Source organism: Brachyistius frenatus, unplaced genomic scaffold (assembly GCF_029030835.1).
Source record: "Brachyistius frenatus isolate BFR_SWC_R1_liver_20210118 unplaced genomic scaffold, ASM2903083v1 Contig_295, whole genome shotgun sequence".
NCBI lineage: Eukaryota > Metazoa > Chordata > Actinopteri > Embiotocidae > Brachyistius > Brachyistius frenatus.
Genome location: NW_027210894.1, coordinates 272,464 through 291,376, shown reverse-complemented (window position 1 = coordinate 291,376; position 18,913 = coordinate 272,464). Strand labels below are relative to the sequence as shown.

The window sequence follows — 18,913 nt, the reverse complement described above, 5'->3', positions numbered from 1 at the left end:
GGTTGCGGGAAAAATCTACATTAAAAAGCAGAGAAAAACAAAGGAATTTAAAGAGTCGGCATTTCTTGAGCATTTTGATGCAAAATAATATTATACACAATCAGCAACCTACTGTACCCTTTCCTATTATACATACATTTTATGTGGAAAGGGACTTTTTTTTAATCGTTTTTCTTTCATTAAAAAATGAACATAACCACTATTCCACATTCTGTAACTGAAATACAAAGATAGCATTTTCAATAAAGTTCGATTGTTCGTTTGTTTAAAAAAAAAAAAAAAAGTGAAATCTTGTTGGTTTTTCAATAGATTACTACTTTAATAGATATACTTTAAGGCACTTTTGGATTCAAAGTGAGCATTTGTTTGAAATGCTGTGTAGAACTTAAAATTCACTTACAGATGCCGTTTTTCAATGCATTGACAATATTCACCTCGTCTTAACTCCAAAGCTAATTTTTAATATATGAATCCAAATCAAATAAAATCAAAACCCTGGTTTCAGTTTCTACATTTTAGTGTTGTATTTTCCTCGGCTTCTGCTTTAGTGTAACACACATGTTTTACTTATACTAGCCGAACGTCGCTGTTCGCTGGTAACTAATTGAACTCTTATGTACATTTACACAATAACAGCATAACTCACTTTTATATAAACACAACGTAATTACTATGTTCAACAACAGTTCATGTTTAAGCGTTTAGCTTTGCTCAAGGAAGGAATATGCTGAAGGAATATAAACTCGTTACCTTCCCCGCTCATGACGACTGAAAGAGAAAAGAAAACAACTGCTTCACGATAAGATATTTTAAGCATTATTATTTCACTCAGTTTTTGCTTTTTGATTAAAACACACTTCCTTTATCTATATAGCCTAAGTGCTTTAAACATTTATTATGACATATTTATCTGACAACAAATCTAAACTTCTTTATTTTGCCTGTCACTATAGCTTATCTTCTCAAACAAAACCTGTCAATTCAACTTCTGGGGAGGGTCACATTTATTGGTGGTGTTGTTTGTTTGTTTGTTTTTCCTAATGAGGGTTCATTATTACAACTCACGTGGTTCCGTCTGCAATCACAACTTTGTTGCTTGAACGTAGGAGATTCCGCGGGGCACCTGAACGCAGCACGGGAGCCTCAGCGATGTAGACAGAAGGAGAGGGAGGGGAGAGGAGGTGGAGGCAGATCGAGGAGAGGCATGAAGAATTTCCCCGGGATCTGAGCTGACAGACGGGGCGAGCATCTCGTCTTCCCTCGCTCTTTAGGGGCCGACTGGAAGCGGGGGGAGGCAGCGCTGCCGAGAACAGGATGGAGGAGAAGAAGCAGTTCCTTTGTGGGGTGGTGGAAGGTAAGAAGCGGCCGACTTCATAACTGACCTCCTGTCAGATCATGTGATTTTTTTTTTTTTTTTTTTTTTTTTCTTACCTCGAGGGGACGATTTTGAACAGGCCACCGTGTGACCTATATTTGCGACCGATCGTTTTGTCAGCCACTGTAAGGTGGGCGTGGGAGTGGTGATGTGTTTATGAAGACTGGCGTAGGTAGGATGACAAGGTCTTTATGAGGTGATGTGGTGGTGATCAGTCAGGCTTGAAGTGGAGATCAAAGAGCAGGCGGTGAAAAGCATCCAGTAACGTCTGGTTGAAAGGCTCCAGGGAACTGGATAATGACTGCTGGGAATGAGGAAGATGATAATGGTGCAAATGAAGTCGATGCGTATGGTGAAGATGGTCATTAAGATGGTAATGATGACTGGACACTGTGATGAGGTTTGTTGGTTTGACAGTAACAATGATGAAGATGCTGTTGAGCATCAGTAGAAGAAGGCTGTGGTGATGATGGTTGTTGTTGTGATGATGAAACGGTGAAAGAAAAGACAACAAAGAGGACAATTTAAAGATGTCAATGAAAATAATGCCAGTGAAACACCCCGAGTTTGGAGATGATGATGATGGGAATAATGCATCACCGATTGTAATAATGTTAATGATGCTACAGGTTGTGACTATCACAAAACAGCACACAGAACAATTACAGCAGAAAAGAGAGAAGAACAACACCTGTCCCTTCTGCAGTTATCTCAACTTACAGCCACACACACACACACACACACACACACACACACACACACACACACACACAAAATATGAAGAAAGCATCCTACTGTATACGAGTGTGTAATGAAGTGGATAATACTATTGTGGAAGGATGCAATAAAACTAAGTTGTCCCATGTTTCTTTCTGATTATATGCTGCGAGTTTCGGCTTTCAAAATAAAACAAAGCTTTTGTTTCCCAGGTGAATGGAATCTAATATTTTCTAATGTTTTTTTTGTTTTTTTTTACCACACAACAACAATAATAATAATATCTTATTGATGATGAGGATAATACAAAAAAAAAAATCCAGATTTGTTCTCATCAGTGTTTACAAACCAACAGTGGTATCGTTAACTTACTCTATTTCTGGTTTCAGATGTTTGCACAAAATGTATGTAAAGCTACAATTTGTTTTCTTTTCATTCGTGCAGTCTAGAGCTGCAACTAGTCAATTAATCAATTATTTGATCAACAGAAACTTAATTACTAACTTTTCTGATAATCAATTGATCATTTTTGAGTCATCTTTGGATTAATTTATTTTTTAATTATCTGATTCCAGGTTCTTAAATGTGAATATTTTCTGGTTCCTTTAGTCCTTCATGATAACAAATAGAAAAGAAAAAAAAAGTGGTCTTGAACTGTTGGTCAGGACAAAAGAAGCCATTTTAGGCTGCATTTTTATCTCTAAGAAACACTGATCAACATTCTTTTTTACCATTTTCTGACATTTTAAGATTGATATTTTCTATTTTATTATGCATCTAAACATTGAGTCTAAGAAATATCCTTTAATATAAAAATTGGATGTCTCAACTTGGTCAGAGGGGTGTCTTTAAATATTTTGTTTAATCCGAACATCAGTCCAAAACCCCAAAATATATAAATCACAGGTATAAAAGAGAGATAAAGTTTCTGTCAGTTACTTATTTGTTTCAGCACTTTTTGGTTTGTCTGCCTACTCAGCTTTATAGGTCTATATATTTATAAACGCACGCACACACACCTTAAAACTAATTTGTATGCCTCCTCCAACCTGAGTATTTCTCAAACCTCGTGGTGGCATCCAGCAGAGGTAGTAATTGGGTTGGCTTGGTGGGGAGCACGCCACAGGACACACACACACAGATAGACATTTCCTACACACCAAAATAAACACATTCCCCAAAGATGTGCAGCAGAAAGCAGTTTGGATTGTAAGTTTATCTGATTTAATTCTCACTCTGACCCACTTATTGTATACACACACACACACACACATATTGCAGACTTATTCAAAAACGCAAAGGAGGGAGAGGGACACTGGAGACGCTCCCATTTCTAAGAATAGAAAATATGATGGAGAGTGTAGCGGGAGATGAATTATGCCTCTGCCAAACACAGTGGGGATGTGACCAAGTGAGCACCACAAGATCTTGTAGAGCTTTGTGAGGCTGCACATACAGCAGTGGAGCTGCCAGCTGATAGAGTCCGGTAGCTGATGATTGTTCAGTGTGTGAATAAATGCTGCAGAGTATTGAAATAAAAAAAAAAAACAGGCAGTCATGAATGATATGTTTCATATAAAGTCACAAAGGATTGAGTTGCAAAAAACAAAAGCACATAGACGTCGCTCCCATTGTGCTTTTTAAGCCAACAAGAATATAAAATCACACTGCAGCAAATGTCTAATGAAAGTCAGTTTTAGAGCAAATTTACTATCATATTTGGTCAATAAAAAAGAAATTTGATATGCAGAAATGATTTTCGTAAACTGTTAGAAAATATTAAACAGAGAAATTATAGAAGCAGATCTCCTATGTGTGACTGTAGATCTAATCAGAACTAAAGTAGTTTATTAGGAGTCTCTTATCATGAAAGTGTGTAATAATAGCTTTAACCTCTGCATTAGTAATGGGACATGTACAGTATGCACTCATTTTGTTTTTATTGTTCGTCTCTAGGTTTCTATGGGAGGCCGTGGTCTATGGATCAGAGGAAAGTTCTCTTCCAATGGTACGTCTGCCACCACTCTCCAAACAACCTGTCTGCAAGCCTGCATGTGCTGTTCCAGTCTGTGAGCGCAGGTGTCCATGCATAGGAGTCTTGTGAACCTGGTCAGAGGGGGTGTTTTTGTGTTGTTCTTCCTCTCCACATGAACAGAGTGAGCTCGGGAGCTACTGACCTGATGCCTCGGTGCTAAAATCAGCTGCACGCCTTTATTTCAGTGCCAGGCAGAGATGAGAGAAATCACTGACGCAGAATGACTCCACAGCAAAGGGCAGACTCATCCTCAGTCCAGAGGCTTAGCCGTGGCCGTCAGGCGGGGCAGACAGTGTATTTTGTCAGAGAGGGAAGACAGAGAAAGAGGGTCAGAGGTGGGATGTGGACCATGGTCCCAGAGACACTGTTTTCAGTCATGCTGGCAACACGTCTGCCTCTGAAACGCCTCAATAGATTGCGGGGAAATTTTGTGCACACAAATATTCAGTGTTTCCTCCATAGTGATATGTTTCGAGTTTAAAGGCTTGCCAAAAAAAAATGTATGCCTCTGCAATACTAAATCTCCACGATTTGTAATATAGAATGAATGAATGAGGAAAAAAAACCCTCCTAGTTACAGATAATTTATCAACATTTAAGCATGTTTCGCTGAGCCTAAAGCTCTTTATTTAGCAACACCTTTTTTCCATGAACACCAGGGAGCTGCTCAGCACAACCACACTCTTTAGCTGTTGGCCACAGCGCGAGGAGCGATACCAGTTTAGTGCAACAGCAGGCTGTTTTAGGCAGACGAAAGCGAGGCATCACAACAACATGAAGCTGGGTAAAAAAAAAAAAAAAAAAAAAAGCCATTTAAACCAGAAAAAAATAAAAATAACATTCAAGCTAATCTACACAATGAGGGTGCTCCAAATCAGATGTAATATAAAGGCAGCACGATCAGAATTCAAGTGTATTTGAATCTTGACTGAAAGGCAGCTTCTTATCTGTCACAACAGTTTTCATTAACACTTTCATCAGCTCATAAATAGCATGAATCAGTGCATACTGATTTCTATGACAGAATACTAATAGTTCATCTTCAGCACAGAAAAAACGTGAAAAGCATCATTCAAACAATTTTCAGTCCATTAATGTAATGTGAACACAACAGTCAAGGCACAACAGTGTCAAATATTAATAGATGCACTAATGAAGGATGTGGCATTCCCTTTTCATGTGCGTCCATATCACCCCTCGTGTATACCTCCTAGTTGGAAGGGAACCAATTAACACATTGATCTTACATATAAATGGAACAACATAAATCCCTTTTGGGAGCTGCGACACAGTTTTGTAGTTCGACAGCCAATAGTCACAGCCGGATGCGTCCCCAGAGAGAGCGAGTCCCTCTGCTCTGCTTTCCACCGCTCTTAAATATATGCAAAACATATGCATCCAAATCATTATGGCACATAGTGCATCTGGAAAGTATTCACAGCGCTTCACTTTTTCCACATTTTGTTTATTACAACCTTATTCCAAAATGGATTAAATTCATTTTTTCCCCTCAAAATTCTACACACAATACCCCATAATGACAATGTGAAATACATTTTTTTGAAATTTTTGCAAATCTATTCAAAATCAAAAATGAAAAAAAAAAATCACATGTACATAAGTATTCACAGCCTTTACCATTACACTCAAAATTGAGCTCAGGTGCATCCTGTTTCCACTGATCATCCTTGAGATGTTTCTACAACTTGATTGGAGTCCACCTGTGGTGAATTCAATTGATTGGACATGATTTGGAAAGACACACACCGTCTATATAAGGTCCCACCAGTTGACAGTGCATGTCAGAGCACAAACCAAGCCATGAAGTCCAAAGAATTGTCTGTAGACCTCCGAGACAGGATTGTATCGAGGCACAGATCTGGGGGAGGGTACAGAAAGATTTCTGCAGCATTGAAGGTCCCAATGAGCACAGTGGCCTCCATCATCTGTAAATGGAAGAAGTTTGGAACCACCAGGACTCTTCATAGAGTCGGCCGCCCGGTCAAACTGAGCAATCAGGGGAGAAGGGCCTTAGTCAGGGAGGTGACCAAGAACCCGATGGTCACTCTGACAGAGCTCCAACGTTGCTCTGTGAAGAGAGGAGAACCTTCCAGAAGGACAACCATCTCTGCAGCACTCCACCAAGCAGGCCTGTATGGTAGAGTGGCCAGACAATCCTCAGTAAAAGGCACATGACAGCTCATCTGGAGTTTACCAAAAGGCACCTGAAGGACTGTCAGACCATGAGAAACTAAATTCTCTGGTCTGATGAAACAAAGATTGAACTCTTTGGCCTGAATGCCACGCATCATGTCTGGAGGAAACCAGGCACCGCTGGCCAATACCTCTCTACAGTGAAGCATGGTGGTGGCAGCATCATGCTGTGGGGATGTTTTTCATGGGAGACTTGGAGGGAAAGATGAATGCAGCAATGTACAGGACATCCTTGATGAAAACCTTCTCCAGAGCGCTCTGGACCTCAGACTGGGGCACACAGCCAAGATAACAAAGGAGTGTCTTCAGGACAACTCTGTGAAAGTCCTTGAGAGGCCCAGGCAGAGCCCAGACTTGAACCCGATTGAACATCTCTGGAGAGATCTGAAAATGGCTGTCCACCAACGTTCACCATCCAACCTGATGGAGCTTGAGAGGTCCTGCAAAGAAGAAGGGGAGAAACTGCCCAAGAATAGGTGCCAAGCTTATAGCATCACACTCAAAAAGATTTGAGGCTGTAATTTCTGCCAAAGGTGCTTCAACAAAGGATTGAGCAAAGGCTGTGAATGTACCTGTTATATTTAAGTTCTTTATTTTTAATAGATTTTAATAGATTTACAAAAATTTTAAACAAACTATTTTCACTGTCATTATGGGATATTGCGTGTAGAATTTTGAGGAAAAAAATGAATTTAATCCATTTTGGAATAAGGCTGTAACATAACAAAATGTGTAAAACGTGAAGCGCTGTGAATACTTTCCAGATGCACTGTAAGTTTTGTTTATATTCATGCTCGAACAACTATGCGAGATTTGTAATATAAAAACATAATAAGCAGCTTGGATTAAGTCACAAAAATGTGTCCAGAAACTTGTTTTGATTTGCAGGTGCTTGAGGAGGAGTTTAGTTTGTACATGTGGAGCAAACTGGCAAAGAACACTGCCAAACAGGCAATCACTGCTTTATGAAGAGACAATGGGAATTGATTTTACTTCCAAAACTTTGTGAGTGTGGCAGCAGCTGAGTGTGTGGACACCAGGTTTATTTATAGACAGGCTTTTTTAGGCTCTAGTGTGGGGTGCAGGAAAAATTCATACGCCGAGAGTTGCATAAGATTGGCAGAGAAGAGCTGTGGATGTGTCGACAGTAAAGTGTGTGTGTGTGTGTGTGTGTGTGTGTGTGTGTGTGTGTGCGCGTGTGTGCGTGTGTGTGATTGTGTTTTTGAGGGAGGTAGGTTGTAGCTTTGTGGAGGCGACTTGCGTACCATCTGTCCAGGAAGTGAAGTGAAGCAAAGAGAGAGAGAAACACTGCCCACCAACAAATGACAAGAAAGAGAAAAGCTGGTCCGTGTCCAGAGAGAGACAGCAATATTCATGTGTATATATATATGTGTGTGTGTGTGTGTGTGTGTGTGTGTGTGTGTGTGAATGCATGCTGATGCAGATATTGTTTCACTCCTATTACTATGCTCTATTTATAATTCAGCAGGTAATTTCCTGTAACTGAAGCCTCTCGATCAATACAGTGGATCTATTTTCTTGCAGCTTGTTGTTTTTAATTTTTTTCCCTTCATCTGTCCTCGCCTCACTTTCAGCTTCTAATTTCTCTCTCCCCCCAGGGAACAGATTAATTAAGTTTAGAGCATGAATATACAAAGTAACAGATTATATTAATTTCAATATTCATATTAAATAATGCAGAATTCCTGAATTTGACCAGAATATGAGGTATAAAATCAAATTCTATACAAAATCTGTAAAACAGAAATGTGGGATTGTAAAATATCAACTGTAAGGAGGAAACAAAAAAGAATTATGATGATTAAAAATGGTCTTTTTGAACCATTATATGGTTGGATTTCAGAAATTATGTTAAAAAATTTCCCCTCGGGGATTAATAAAGTATATACCTACCTACCTAAAAGTGAGCATTCAGCAGTTTTCCTTCCTATACAGCCTATTTTTCAAACCAAACACTCAAACCTGCACTTTGTTTAACTCCGTTTCCTCTCTCTCCTTTTTTTGTCTCCACCAGGATGCAGCATTGGGGGCTGAACACCTACCTGTACGGTCCAAAAGACGACCTGAAGCATAGACTGTTGTGGAGGGAAGTATATTCTCCTCAAGAGGAGGGTACGGACTTCCCATTTCTCCATCTGTCGGTCTCTCATGTCCCGCCATTTATTCACTCATATGTGCATCCAAGTTTTCCTACAAAGCAATAAAAATCCATTTTGAATCACCTAAAGCAGATTTAGTGAAGCACAGGTAAATGAGGCTGAAGTTCAATAAGATATTCTGTCTCCTGTCATAAGTATGAGATTGACTTTTTTACATTTCTGGAAAAAATATCTTTTATTATAATGTACCATACAGATACTGAGACAAGCGGAATTTCCTCAGAGATACATGAAGAGAGAAATGGTGGTAGCACTATATAATATAACCCTGATTTAGAGTGTATGTTTGTTACATGAATAAGGATCTAATAAAATACACTAATCAGTGTTCAAAAGTTGTGTTCACATATAAGCACTGTATTGACTATATATCTCAGTCTACTGCATCACAGCACCTCATACATCCATCATTTTCTCTTGAATTAAATTATAATTTTGGTAATTATTTCTCATTTTGTCCCATTTTAAATGTTATGTTTAAGATCTCTCTCCTCTTCATCCCAGGTCAGTTGCGTACTCTCATCGTAGAGGCCCAGTCGAGAGGCCTGAGGTTTGTTTACGCGCTCTCTCCTGGCCAGGACATTGTCTTCTCTTCTTCCTGTGACTTGACGCTGCTCAAACGCAAGCTGAGACAAGTACTTTACACACGGTAAAATACTACAGAAATGCAACTGGTTTGTTCCTTTAAAATCACTCACACAGAACCTCATCACTCTCTCCAGGTATCTGACCTGGGTTGCCAGGCATTTGCCATTCTGTTTGATGACATCGATCACTCCATGTGTCAGGCCGACAGCGAGGCCTTCGCCTCCTTCGCCCATGCTCAGGTCACAGTAACCAATGACATTTATCGGTTCTTGGGGGAACCGCCCGTCTTCCTCTTCTGCCCTACAGGTAGGATCGGAGGTGGAGAACTCAGAGTCAGGACTTCAAAAGAATGTGACAGTTTTACTGCATCTTCATGACACATCATCCGTCTTTCTCTCTCCCCGCAGAGTACTGTGGTTCTCTGTGTTCTCCCAGTGTATCCAAGTCTCCCTACCTGCAAACTATTGGAGAGGACCTGCTGCCTAATATAACAGTAATATGGACAGGTGAGACATATAATAACTATAATGTGGCTGTATTCCTGCAGCTATTAACCAGAAACACAAACTGCAACTTCTAGTTGTTGGTTTTTTAGCCCGATTAGTTGACCTGCAATTTTACACACACACACATGCGCACACACGCACGCGAAACACAGCTCAGCCTGCACACATGCAAATTAGTGTAGGCACAAATTCCACACAACCTCCCCCACAAACCAGAAAATGATATAGGTTCACATCCACCCACACGCATATGGAAGTACAGTAAAACACACACACTTTATCGCCTTCTCTTTCAGTTCATTTCTTGAAGTTTTACTCTTCCACCTCAGAGGCTATTCTGTAGTGGCTACATTTAAATTATATTTAAAATTCATTGGAATGTCACACCATGCACCACAACCTTCATAAATGTACCTATATATATATATATAAACATTATTTATAGTATTACATGAATATTACAGGATAGTCAAAGCACTACCTAAATCAAGTCAGAGATTATTATAGTCTAATATCCCAAAGCATGCACCATAGAGCTGTACATATAATGAGCAAAATGAGCAAAACACATAAAAACGTAGAGACATTGTACGGGAGATAGAAAAATATTTTCCCCCACAGCAGTTCATTTGGTTATGCTACAGCAGACTCTCAAAGCATAAGTACCTGATGGTTACCAGATTTCTTGAATTTCATATTTTGATGGTTAGCTCGGTTTTGATTTGATCAAATTCTTAGATAAGAACAGCTTCGTCATTTTAGCCTCCCTCAGATTTGGATGTGAAGTTTGTTTTTCAGACCTTCGTGCTTTCACTTGCTGTCTTCCCTTCACTCTGTCTCACAGGCACTAAGGTCATTTCCAGGAAACTGTCCGTAGACTGCTTGGCTGAGGTGGAGTCTGTCCTCCAGCGCCCACCGCTCATCTGGGACAACCTGCACGCCAACGACTACGACTCCAGGCGTCTCTTTTTGGGACCTTTCAAGGGTCGAGAGCCTCAGCTGAGGCGCCAGCTGAGGGGCCTGCTGCTCAACCCCAACTGCGAATTTGAAGCCAACTACATCCCGCTGCACACGCTGGGAAGCTGGTACAGAGCTGGAAAAGAGGAAACGAAAGGTGAGGGGACCAGCGGAGGGATGGCAGATGGAGTGGAGGAAGTAGCAGTGATGAGACCGGAGATGTCCCAAGTTAATAAAATAATATTGTCTCTGCCAGACCCCGTTCATGTACAGCTCATCCCAGTGCTTCCTGGAGAAATGTTCAATAAGCCAGTGTTGCTTAGCAATGAGCATCATTTTGACCACCAAGTAGAAATTCAGTCTGATATTACTTAACAAAAGGTATTCAAGATCCATCTGTTGCCATAGAAAAGTTACTCAGTAAGCTTTCACACACAGCACCAATATTTTCCTCATACTGACCTACAAAATTTCACCAATCAACTATTTTCAGTGCAAAATTATTATTTTTTTTAATTGTGTCTTTAGGTCCGATTTATTTCACCATTCTGATTCACAGTGTATATATCCCTGAAGTTTTGTAGTTTAAATTACTGTAAGAATTTCTGTAACAGTCGAGCTGTATTACCCTTTACATCACCCTAATTTGGGATTCGGTTTATATTCAGTGCATTTCATTCATTGTATTTCATTCATTGTGATGTACATGAACACACAGCCAGAGAGAGAAAGAGGGAACAAGGGAATTGGACAAAGAATTGTAAGAATAGAGAAGCACTGCAGCGTGTGATGTTCTGAAGACTGGGTGGAGGGAGGTGGTGGGAGGTGGTGGGGGATGGAGGGGGGGGGGAACAATTGTGTGGTGTGATGAAGGAAGAAGTGAGAAGAGAACAAGGTCCCTCTGTGGAGGAGAAAGCAGGCGAAGGGCTGGAGGGTGAATAGGCTTAAAGGGAAGAGATGAGGGGAAAAAAAGATGAAGGGCAGGCTGAGGCTCGTAATGTGGATGGAAACGGAAGAGGAAGTTTAATGATTACATGGGAGGCTGCGGTGCAGTCCTATAATATTTTGCCTATATATGATGCCAGTGTGAGCCAGTGAGCATTACCGACTGATTATGCAAAATTATTTGAGGCTGAATTTCTGTATGTCTGCGAGATGCTCTGAATATAAATTAGTAGAGTTTCCTCACAGATACTATAATACAGTCTTATGTGTGCTCTAGATGAGGAGTACTGTCCTGATAGAGCTTTGTCTGCTGCATTGCATGACTGGATGGAAGAACTCAACCAACCTCTACAAGCAGGTAAAAACTACCTGTGTGTGCTTTACTTTTCAAGTGGACCAATAAATTAATTAAACCTGACAGGCTATATTTTTAGAGACTGCCCAACTAAGCCAACAAGAATGTTAACCTGTGAGGTTTTTTTCTTCATTATTATCATTCTAGGTCGGCAGAGCACAAGGGCAGACCAGCGAGCCTCCGTCCCAACATCTCGCTGCAAAACTCCTGACAGACCCGACCGCCCATCAGCCTTCAGAGGATCAAAAACTGTGGCCAAACTCCCAGTCTTCCCCCTGAATTCCAGTTCCCCTCCCTCCTCACCCACTAAGGTCAAGGGCGAGACGGAAGTACAAGAGGAGGAGAAAAAGAGGTCAAACCAGCCAGGCCAACCCCATCAGCCAACTCCAGGATCCAGGCCTGCAGCGCCCGGTGGATGCCGTGGACAGAAGGCCCTGGGTCGGGGGCTCTGCGGTGGGAAGGGCCTGCTGAGTGAGTCACAGGTGCGGCTGTTGGTTGGTCTTTATTACCTCCCCCACGAGCATGGCCCGTCCGCTGAGAAACTGCTGCAGGATCTCACCTGGCTGAAGACAAACTGCCACCTGGTCAGCGCTAACAGCAAGAAGCCGCCGCCTCTGAAGGTCAGTGAGGACTTTGTGTTGGGTTTTTGTTGATTAAGTGTGAATTGTGCTGTGCATGTCTGATGACAAAGAACAACATGACCAAGTGTACTTACTTATGTCCTCAGATTGATGAGTGGCGTGGCCGGTCCTCCAGGTTCATGTCTCTGTGTGAAGACATAGCACAGCTCCACTGCAGTGTTGTGGGCGGGGCCAACAGGGCTGTGCTCTACGACCTTTACCCTTATGTGTGGGACCTGAGGAACACAGCTCTGGTGGCAAAGGCTTTCATATGCTGGCTGGGTAAGGACACAGAGATGGAAGCAGGAAACATACAGGAACAGAACTTGTTTTCCTGTAATGCGCTACTGTGTACTGAAGCACGTTACTATATATTATACTATATAGTTATACTACCTGCATAGTGTAGAGTGCAGTACAGTGCGGTAAACCATACTGCTTTACGACAGTTTATAAACTGCCCACCATGGCGTAGCATAGCATAGAAGAGTACAGTATCATATAGTATAGTATAATATAGTATAGCATGGTGTTTTTTTTTCCATACAATATCGCATAATTTGGGACACAATGTTACCAATGAGGTACTTGTGTTTGAAGAGGGAGGACAGGGGGTGATCGAAAAGGTCCTGTACATTAGTGGGGTGGTGTTGTCTCATTTTAATAACACTTTCTTGTTCTCCACCCCACTCACTCATCTACCTCTCTCAGAAGGACATGTGTTAAGTGACAGCTCCACCCTCGGCTCCTGGAGGAACTGCTTCCACTGTGAGTAGACGTGACCTTTAATCGTTTTATCTCCCTGTCTGTGCCAGAAGTAACTAACGACAGGTACAAGATTCACTCATGACTGCTCAGCACAAGGTCAGCTGGTAATGGAGCAGTGAGGACTGATTCACCAGTTATGCTTCAATTATTTATGACACCAGCATAAAAACTTAAAAAGGTTGATTTCAGTCAACATCTCTGGAGGCGGTCTAATGGTGTAAACCACTGAACTTTAATGCTGGCATAAATATTTAAAGCTGTGCAATCATTCTCCATCTGCGCTGACAACTCTGCTGGCATTTGATGGGCCCTACCCTTATCATGTCATCAGTGACATGTGACTCTTATCTGTGGTAGGGTGTGGAAAGACCACAGGAGCAGACCTACTGGGAGTGGAATCAGAGCCCTGGGTGTTCAAAGGGGGCGTGTCTGGGGAGGTGCAGGTAGCGTGTCGGTTTACTTGAAATGATCTTTATCAATGGATTTTTTTTTTTTTTTGTGGGTGCATGCTGGTGCTCCTAAATTCTTAATAATATATGACCTGCCTCTGTCTAGTACAGTATCTAAAACTTTCTGGCATGTGCGTGTTTGTTCATGTGGTGTGTAGATGCTTCTCCCAATAGGCAGCAGCAGTGAACTTTTCACCCACCCTCCTCCTCTCTTCCCTACCTCTCGTCTCTACAACATCAGGCCCTACCACAGCAAAGACAAGGTACCCACATAAACCATGGCAGGATCATTCAGGAAATATCCCACAAGTCAAAAGAGGTGCACTCAAGAGAGGGAAAGTCAGAGAATATTTGTGTTTTCCTCTATTTGTAGTCTTTTGTATAGCTGCTGTAGAAACAGACTATTTAGGAGGAACATTTCTATATCATGCAGATGCTCAGGCCAGAAAAGTCATGGAAAATTTAAGGAATCAGTAATCCTTAATGAGATCAGTAATCTCATAGATAAGTGCTATAGAAATAGTTTTCAAAGAACCCTGATTGTTTAGTCATCTGTAGATTTTTAGTTGGACATTTACACACTGGTGTGGGGAAACCCATGGTCTAAAAAAAAAAAAATCACAAACATCTTTCAAAAGGATATTACTTTGTGTGCAGGTGGAGCTATATCGGATGGTCCGCCAACTCCACCTGAGGACTCAGGGTGGCCAAGAGTCCAGTGCTGCTCATCCAGATGTCATAGGAGACAGGTGTGTCTGTGTGTGAGAGACAAAGAGAGCTGGGCAGTCTTTGACACTTCATCATAATAGAATGACTTGTAAAACAGTGTATACAGATACCTCCTTTCATTCCCGTAGATGTCTCGGACCGTGCCTGGCGTTGTGCCCCGAGTACAGCTTCATCTTGGAAGATGAGCTCGGTGTTTGTGGCTGTGTGTTAGGCATCTCGGACGTCCGCTCCTTCGCCAAGCGCTGCCAGGCCAGCTGGATTCCCGCCATGAGGGACAAATACCCACCGAAAGGGAACAACACCCCCCTCAACACACAGGTGAATACGTGGGTATTATTCAGCAGCATTCAGAACTCCTTTAAATATCTCTTTTTGAACAGGTCATTTATTTTGAAGGACACGGTCCACGTTACAGGTATACGCACACAAAGAGCTATAGACACACCCAACACATTCATGCACACAAATGTTAAGGTGTTTCAGTACCTGCTGTCACACCATCTGGATTCCTCGGTGAAGGATTAATAACCCACCAGGAAGTTAGTGACACATAGGTAAACAACACATACTGAAGACAAGATGTGTTTTACAGCCACCTGCAATATTCTCTCTCCACCTCTTCATGTTGCTATGGGCCTCTATTTCCTGTATCAGCAGTGCATCATACACACTTACATCCAACTAGACCTAACAGTTGTTGCCATGTGCACACATACAATGGTGTAACAGTGATGCAGCTATTAAATACAAAAGGATTTAATGGTAGAGTTAAGAATTGAACACCTTACATTAAAGAATCTTTGATGAAAACAGAAGGGTAGACTGTATCGCACAGTGTTGTTGTTGCCCACCATGACAAACACTTCAGTGATCTCAGGCAAAGAGCCAAACGGAGCGTGGTGGTGAGCAACAGACAGAGTCAAAGCCTGACGTCTGTGGATGATGCTTCCTCCTGCTCTGTGCGTCACAGCACACACTTTGGATGACTGTCACTCACACTGCAGCCACAGGTGTGATGGTGCAAAAAGTTTTACAGTTGAAGGCTTTAGTGTTGACTGACAATGACATTTGTTCCTGTAACATATTACTGGTATTTTACAATATTATTTTGTCACTTATACTTTTTTTTGGTGTAGCTGCTATATGTGTTTTTGTCTTGAAAACAGGGAGGAGAAAACTTCCCTACAAGCAATTTGTATTCCAAGAAAAAAATGCTTACCAGCTTCTTTGATAGGAAGTACATCAGACTAATTAGAGAGGCCTATTTCTACAAAATATAAGCTGCTGGTACAGCAGAGACTCTGAAAATATTACAAGTGTCTTGCAACATCAACAGAGAAATTGAATTTACGATGATAATTTATCTTTAGTCTGTCTGTTAGTAAGAAGTTTAGCTTTAAGGTTGTTGGTTATCTTGAACGTACCCGGGTCAGTCAAATATGACACATTAGCAGCATCTAGTGGCAGTGTTAGAAAACTACAAGAACATGGGACTGACAAAGGTTATCTTCACCTCTCATCAAAAGCACATTGAGAGAATACCTTTGTGTCTCCTTTTCCCTTTCTGGAGGATTTGATCCGGCTGATGGAGGAGGACCAAGGCGAGTACCCAGAATCGCTCCTCTATCACTTCCCCTCTCAGCTGCGACTGGACGCCCTGCCTGAGCTGGTGGACATCAGTGTGAGCCGCACCCTGCTCACCGCCCTCCTCGCTGCACTCAAAGCCAACGGTAAGCTCAGAGAGAGAACAAGGGTTTCCTTATTTATGTAAACAATAGAAAATTGAACACTGAAACGACCACCTGTCTCTATCAAACAAACAAAAACTTGGTGCTGGATTTTAGGGTACGATACTGATATTAGGAAGTGAAAAAATTCTGACATTGACACATCGACTGAAATGTGGTTATCAAACTTGTGACAAATATATGTAATGGAGACAGGATATTTTAAAGTTTAACAATAAACTTCAGTGTCCAAAATGACATCAGTGCATTGAAACGGTGAACGTCACAGGGTATGTAATAATTCTAAGCAATTATAAGTTTAAACAAAAAGCAAATAGAACCATTTATAAATTTACCTGAGCCTCTTTTTCTGTTCTGTTCAAATGTATCGCTGATACAGATTTATCTGTAAAAGGTCAATATCGATCGATAAAATCAATGACCAATAAGTCTTTCAGGCTCTAATCGGGCTATCTAAAATGTTTTGGAAATTACTGCTGTACAAAAATGTGTACACCGATCGGTGGACTTCTGCTGTGATTATTAGTATTTCCCTCCCCAAGCAGTTACTAGTCATGATTGCTGAAAGGGCTATAGCAACAAAAAAGCTAAACTAATCTCTACCGGTTTGTGTTTCTTGTTATTCTCACACTGCAGGTTCTCAGGGTGTGTTTTGTGAGGTGCAGCCTACAGACCGTCAGAGGCTGGAATTCTTGACCAAACTGGGCTTCCTGGAGATCCTCAGAGGAGAAGCCCGCAGCAGAGAGGGGGTGGTGCTGGGAAGGCTGCTCTGAACACTAAAATCACTCACACAAGCATTGTCACACACATACACACCAACGGAAACAACAGACACTTGCTCATATACAATTAACACACAAAAGGCATTTACACACACTGAAAGGTGTAACACAGTATGTGCAGTAAGGCACAGAGACAAATAAATATTTGCGAAGGAGTAGGCTCTGTAATTACTCCGTCGAGAGAGGGAACCTTTGTTGAGCGACAAGTTTGAATTCCTTTGAGTCTGTGTGGCAGTGATGGGAATGAGCCCAGAGATTTCAGAGGGATTTTCAAAACACAAAATAAGCTTCAACTATAAACCATTAGCAGAGCTGTGTTAATCTTTCTCTGATGCCGCCCCTGGCTGAGGATTACAAGAAAGTAACAAGGACAGAATAGGTCGAGACGGGAGCAGAGTGCTTGATCACAGCAGCTACAACATTCCCCTCCGTGGGCCACGAGCCATTCCACCATGTGCATTTCTTTTAATTGGAATAATTTGCTTTTGGATAATATAATTTCTTTAGAACCCGAAGATAATTCAGTAACTCAGAAATTCCTCTCAGCCCTATGGAGCATTTTAGTATTTTTCAGCTTGTTTGTTTTGGTTTTCTCTAAATCCTTACAAGCCTCAGAGCTACTGTTTGAAATGGATTTGATCTCCCTGAAGAGGAGCAACTCTTCAACAGCCAGAGTGTTTATGTTCCAGGCACAGTAACTTCCTGGAGTCTTATCACTACCAGTGCACGGATTAAACAGCAATATAAAATGTTAATTGCTAAACTCGGTGCTGGTGGGCAAATTTTGTTTGTTTCCAGCCTGTGCTAAGCTAGCTGTAGGTTCATATTTACCGTACAGACAAGAGAGTGGTTTTGATCTTCTCACCTAAGATATAAAGCAATCCCCTCCTGACCCCAGTGAGGCTCCTATGGTTGATCTGGTGCTCTGCTTCCTCTGCTTTGTTCACAATTGATCTTTTTTTTCTTAAAACTTAGCGCCTGTCCTGATGGTCAAATGGTCTGCAAACACCAGGCCGGGCCCAGATGTGGCATCACTGTTTACACTCGCTTAGTTTAGATGAATGTTTACATGCATGAAGAACAAAACATTGCGTGGCTGTTCACAGAGTAGGGTTACATGCATACTGACATGGAGGCAAACATTTAATTTCAATGGCATGCTCTAACATGGCAACATAAAGGAAGATTTTCTATTGGACTTTTATCAGCTATTATAGCGATAAAGACGTCGCAACATAACAAAAAAATGCAAATGCATGCATGCTAAAATTCATCAGAAACATGCACACACACACCCTCTGCCATGATGCTGAAGCTCTATTTCAGTCCACGATGCTTGTTAAAACCATAAAACATAAATGCGGCTCCAGTGTAGTCAGTTTACTGTAAACAGTTGTCTTGTAGTCGGAGCACAATGAGATGTACAGCTTGACTGTACAGTACGCTCTATTTAATCAGTTTCTATAGACAGCTACTGGACATCTGTGACTTCATATAAACCCTCTCTTACTGGTTTTGTGCCGCCACCCCCCCCCCCCCACACACACACACACACACACACACACGACTTATGTGAAGTTTACACTTGGTTCAATTGGATATAATAGAGACCTCCTGTTTACACAGTTGTCAGACACGGTAAACACTGCTGGTGTGACTGCTACGCACTGGCATATAGTGTATGTGTGTGTCGGTACTTTGATTGAGGTGTGTGCGCGCGCGTGTGTGTGCCAAATATACAAACTAAGTCAGCTGTGTCATTCTGCCTTTATTCTGAACTATGATGATCACAAACATGCACGGAATCATTCACTCACCGATACACACATAAACACACACACACAATCATGCTAAAAGAAGCACAACGGCACTCACAATCAGATCTTCAACCGAAAGTATGTAGAACTATGAATGTTCATTTATTTTGTAATGCAGCTTACGAAGA

The 18,913-nt window shown here is 41.5% G+C and overlaps 1 protein-coding gene across 1 annotated transcript; it reads left to right on the top strand.

The window, feature by feature from the left end:
- Positions 1-1,149: 1,149 nt before the first annotated feature.
- LOC138635189 (protein O-GlcNAcase) lies at positions 1,150-18,250 on the top strand. Its single transcript, XM_069722561.1, has 17 exons — positions 1,150-1,354; positions 4,049-4,100; positions 8,377-8,474; positions 9,026-9,156; positions 9,244-9,415; positions 9,517-9,615; positions 10,460-10,729; positions 11,795-11,875; positions 12,020-12,492; positions 12,600-12,774; positions 13,204-13,260; positions 13,618-13,703; positions 13,868-13,972; positions 14,367-14,458; positions 14,567-14,756; positions 16,009-16,168; positions 16,823-18,250. Exons 1-17 carry the CDS (start codon positions 1,315-1,317, stop codon positions 16,957-16,959), a joined length of 2,418 nt encoding a protein of 805 aa, XP_069578662.1. The 5' UTR covers positions 1,150-1,314; the 3' UTR covers positions 16,960-18,250.
- Positions 18,251-18,913: the final 663 nt, after the last annotated feature.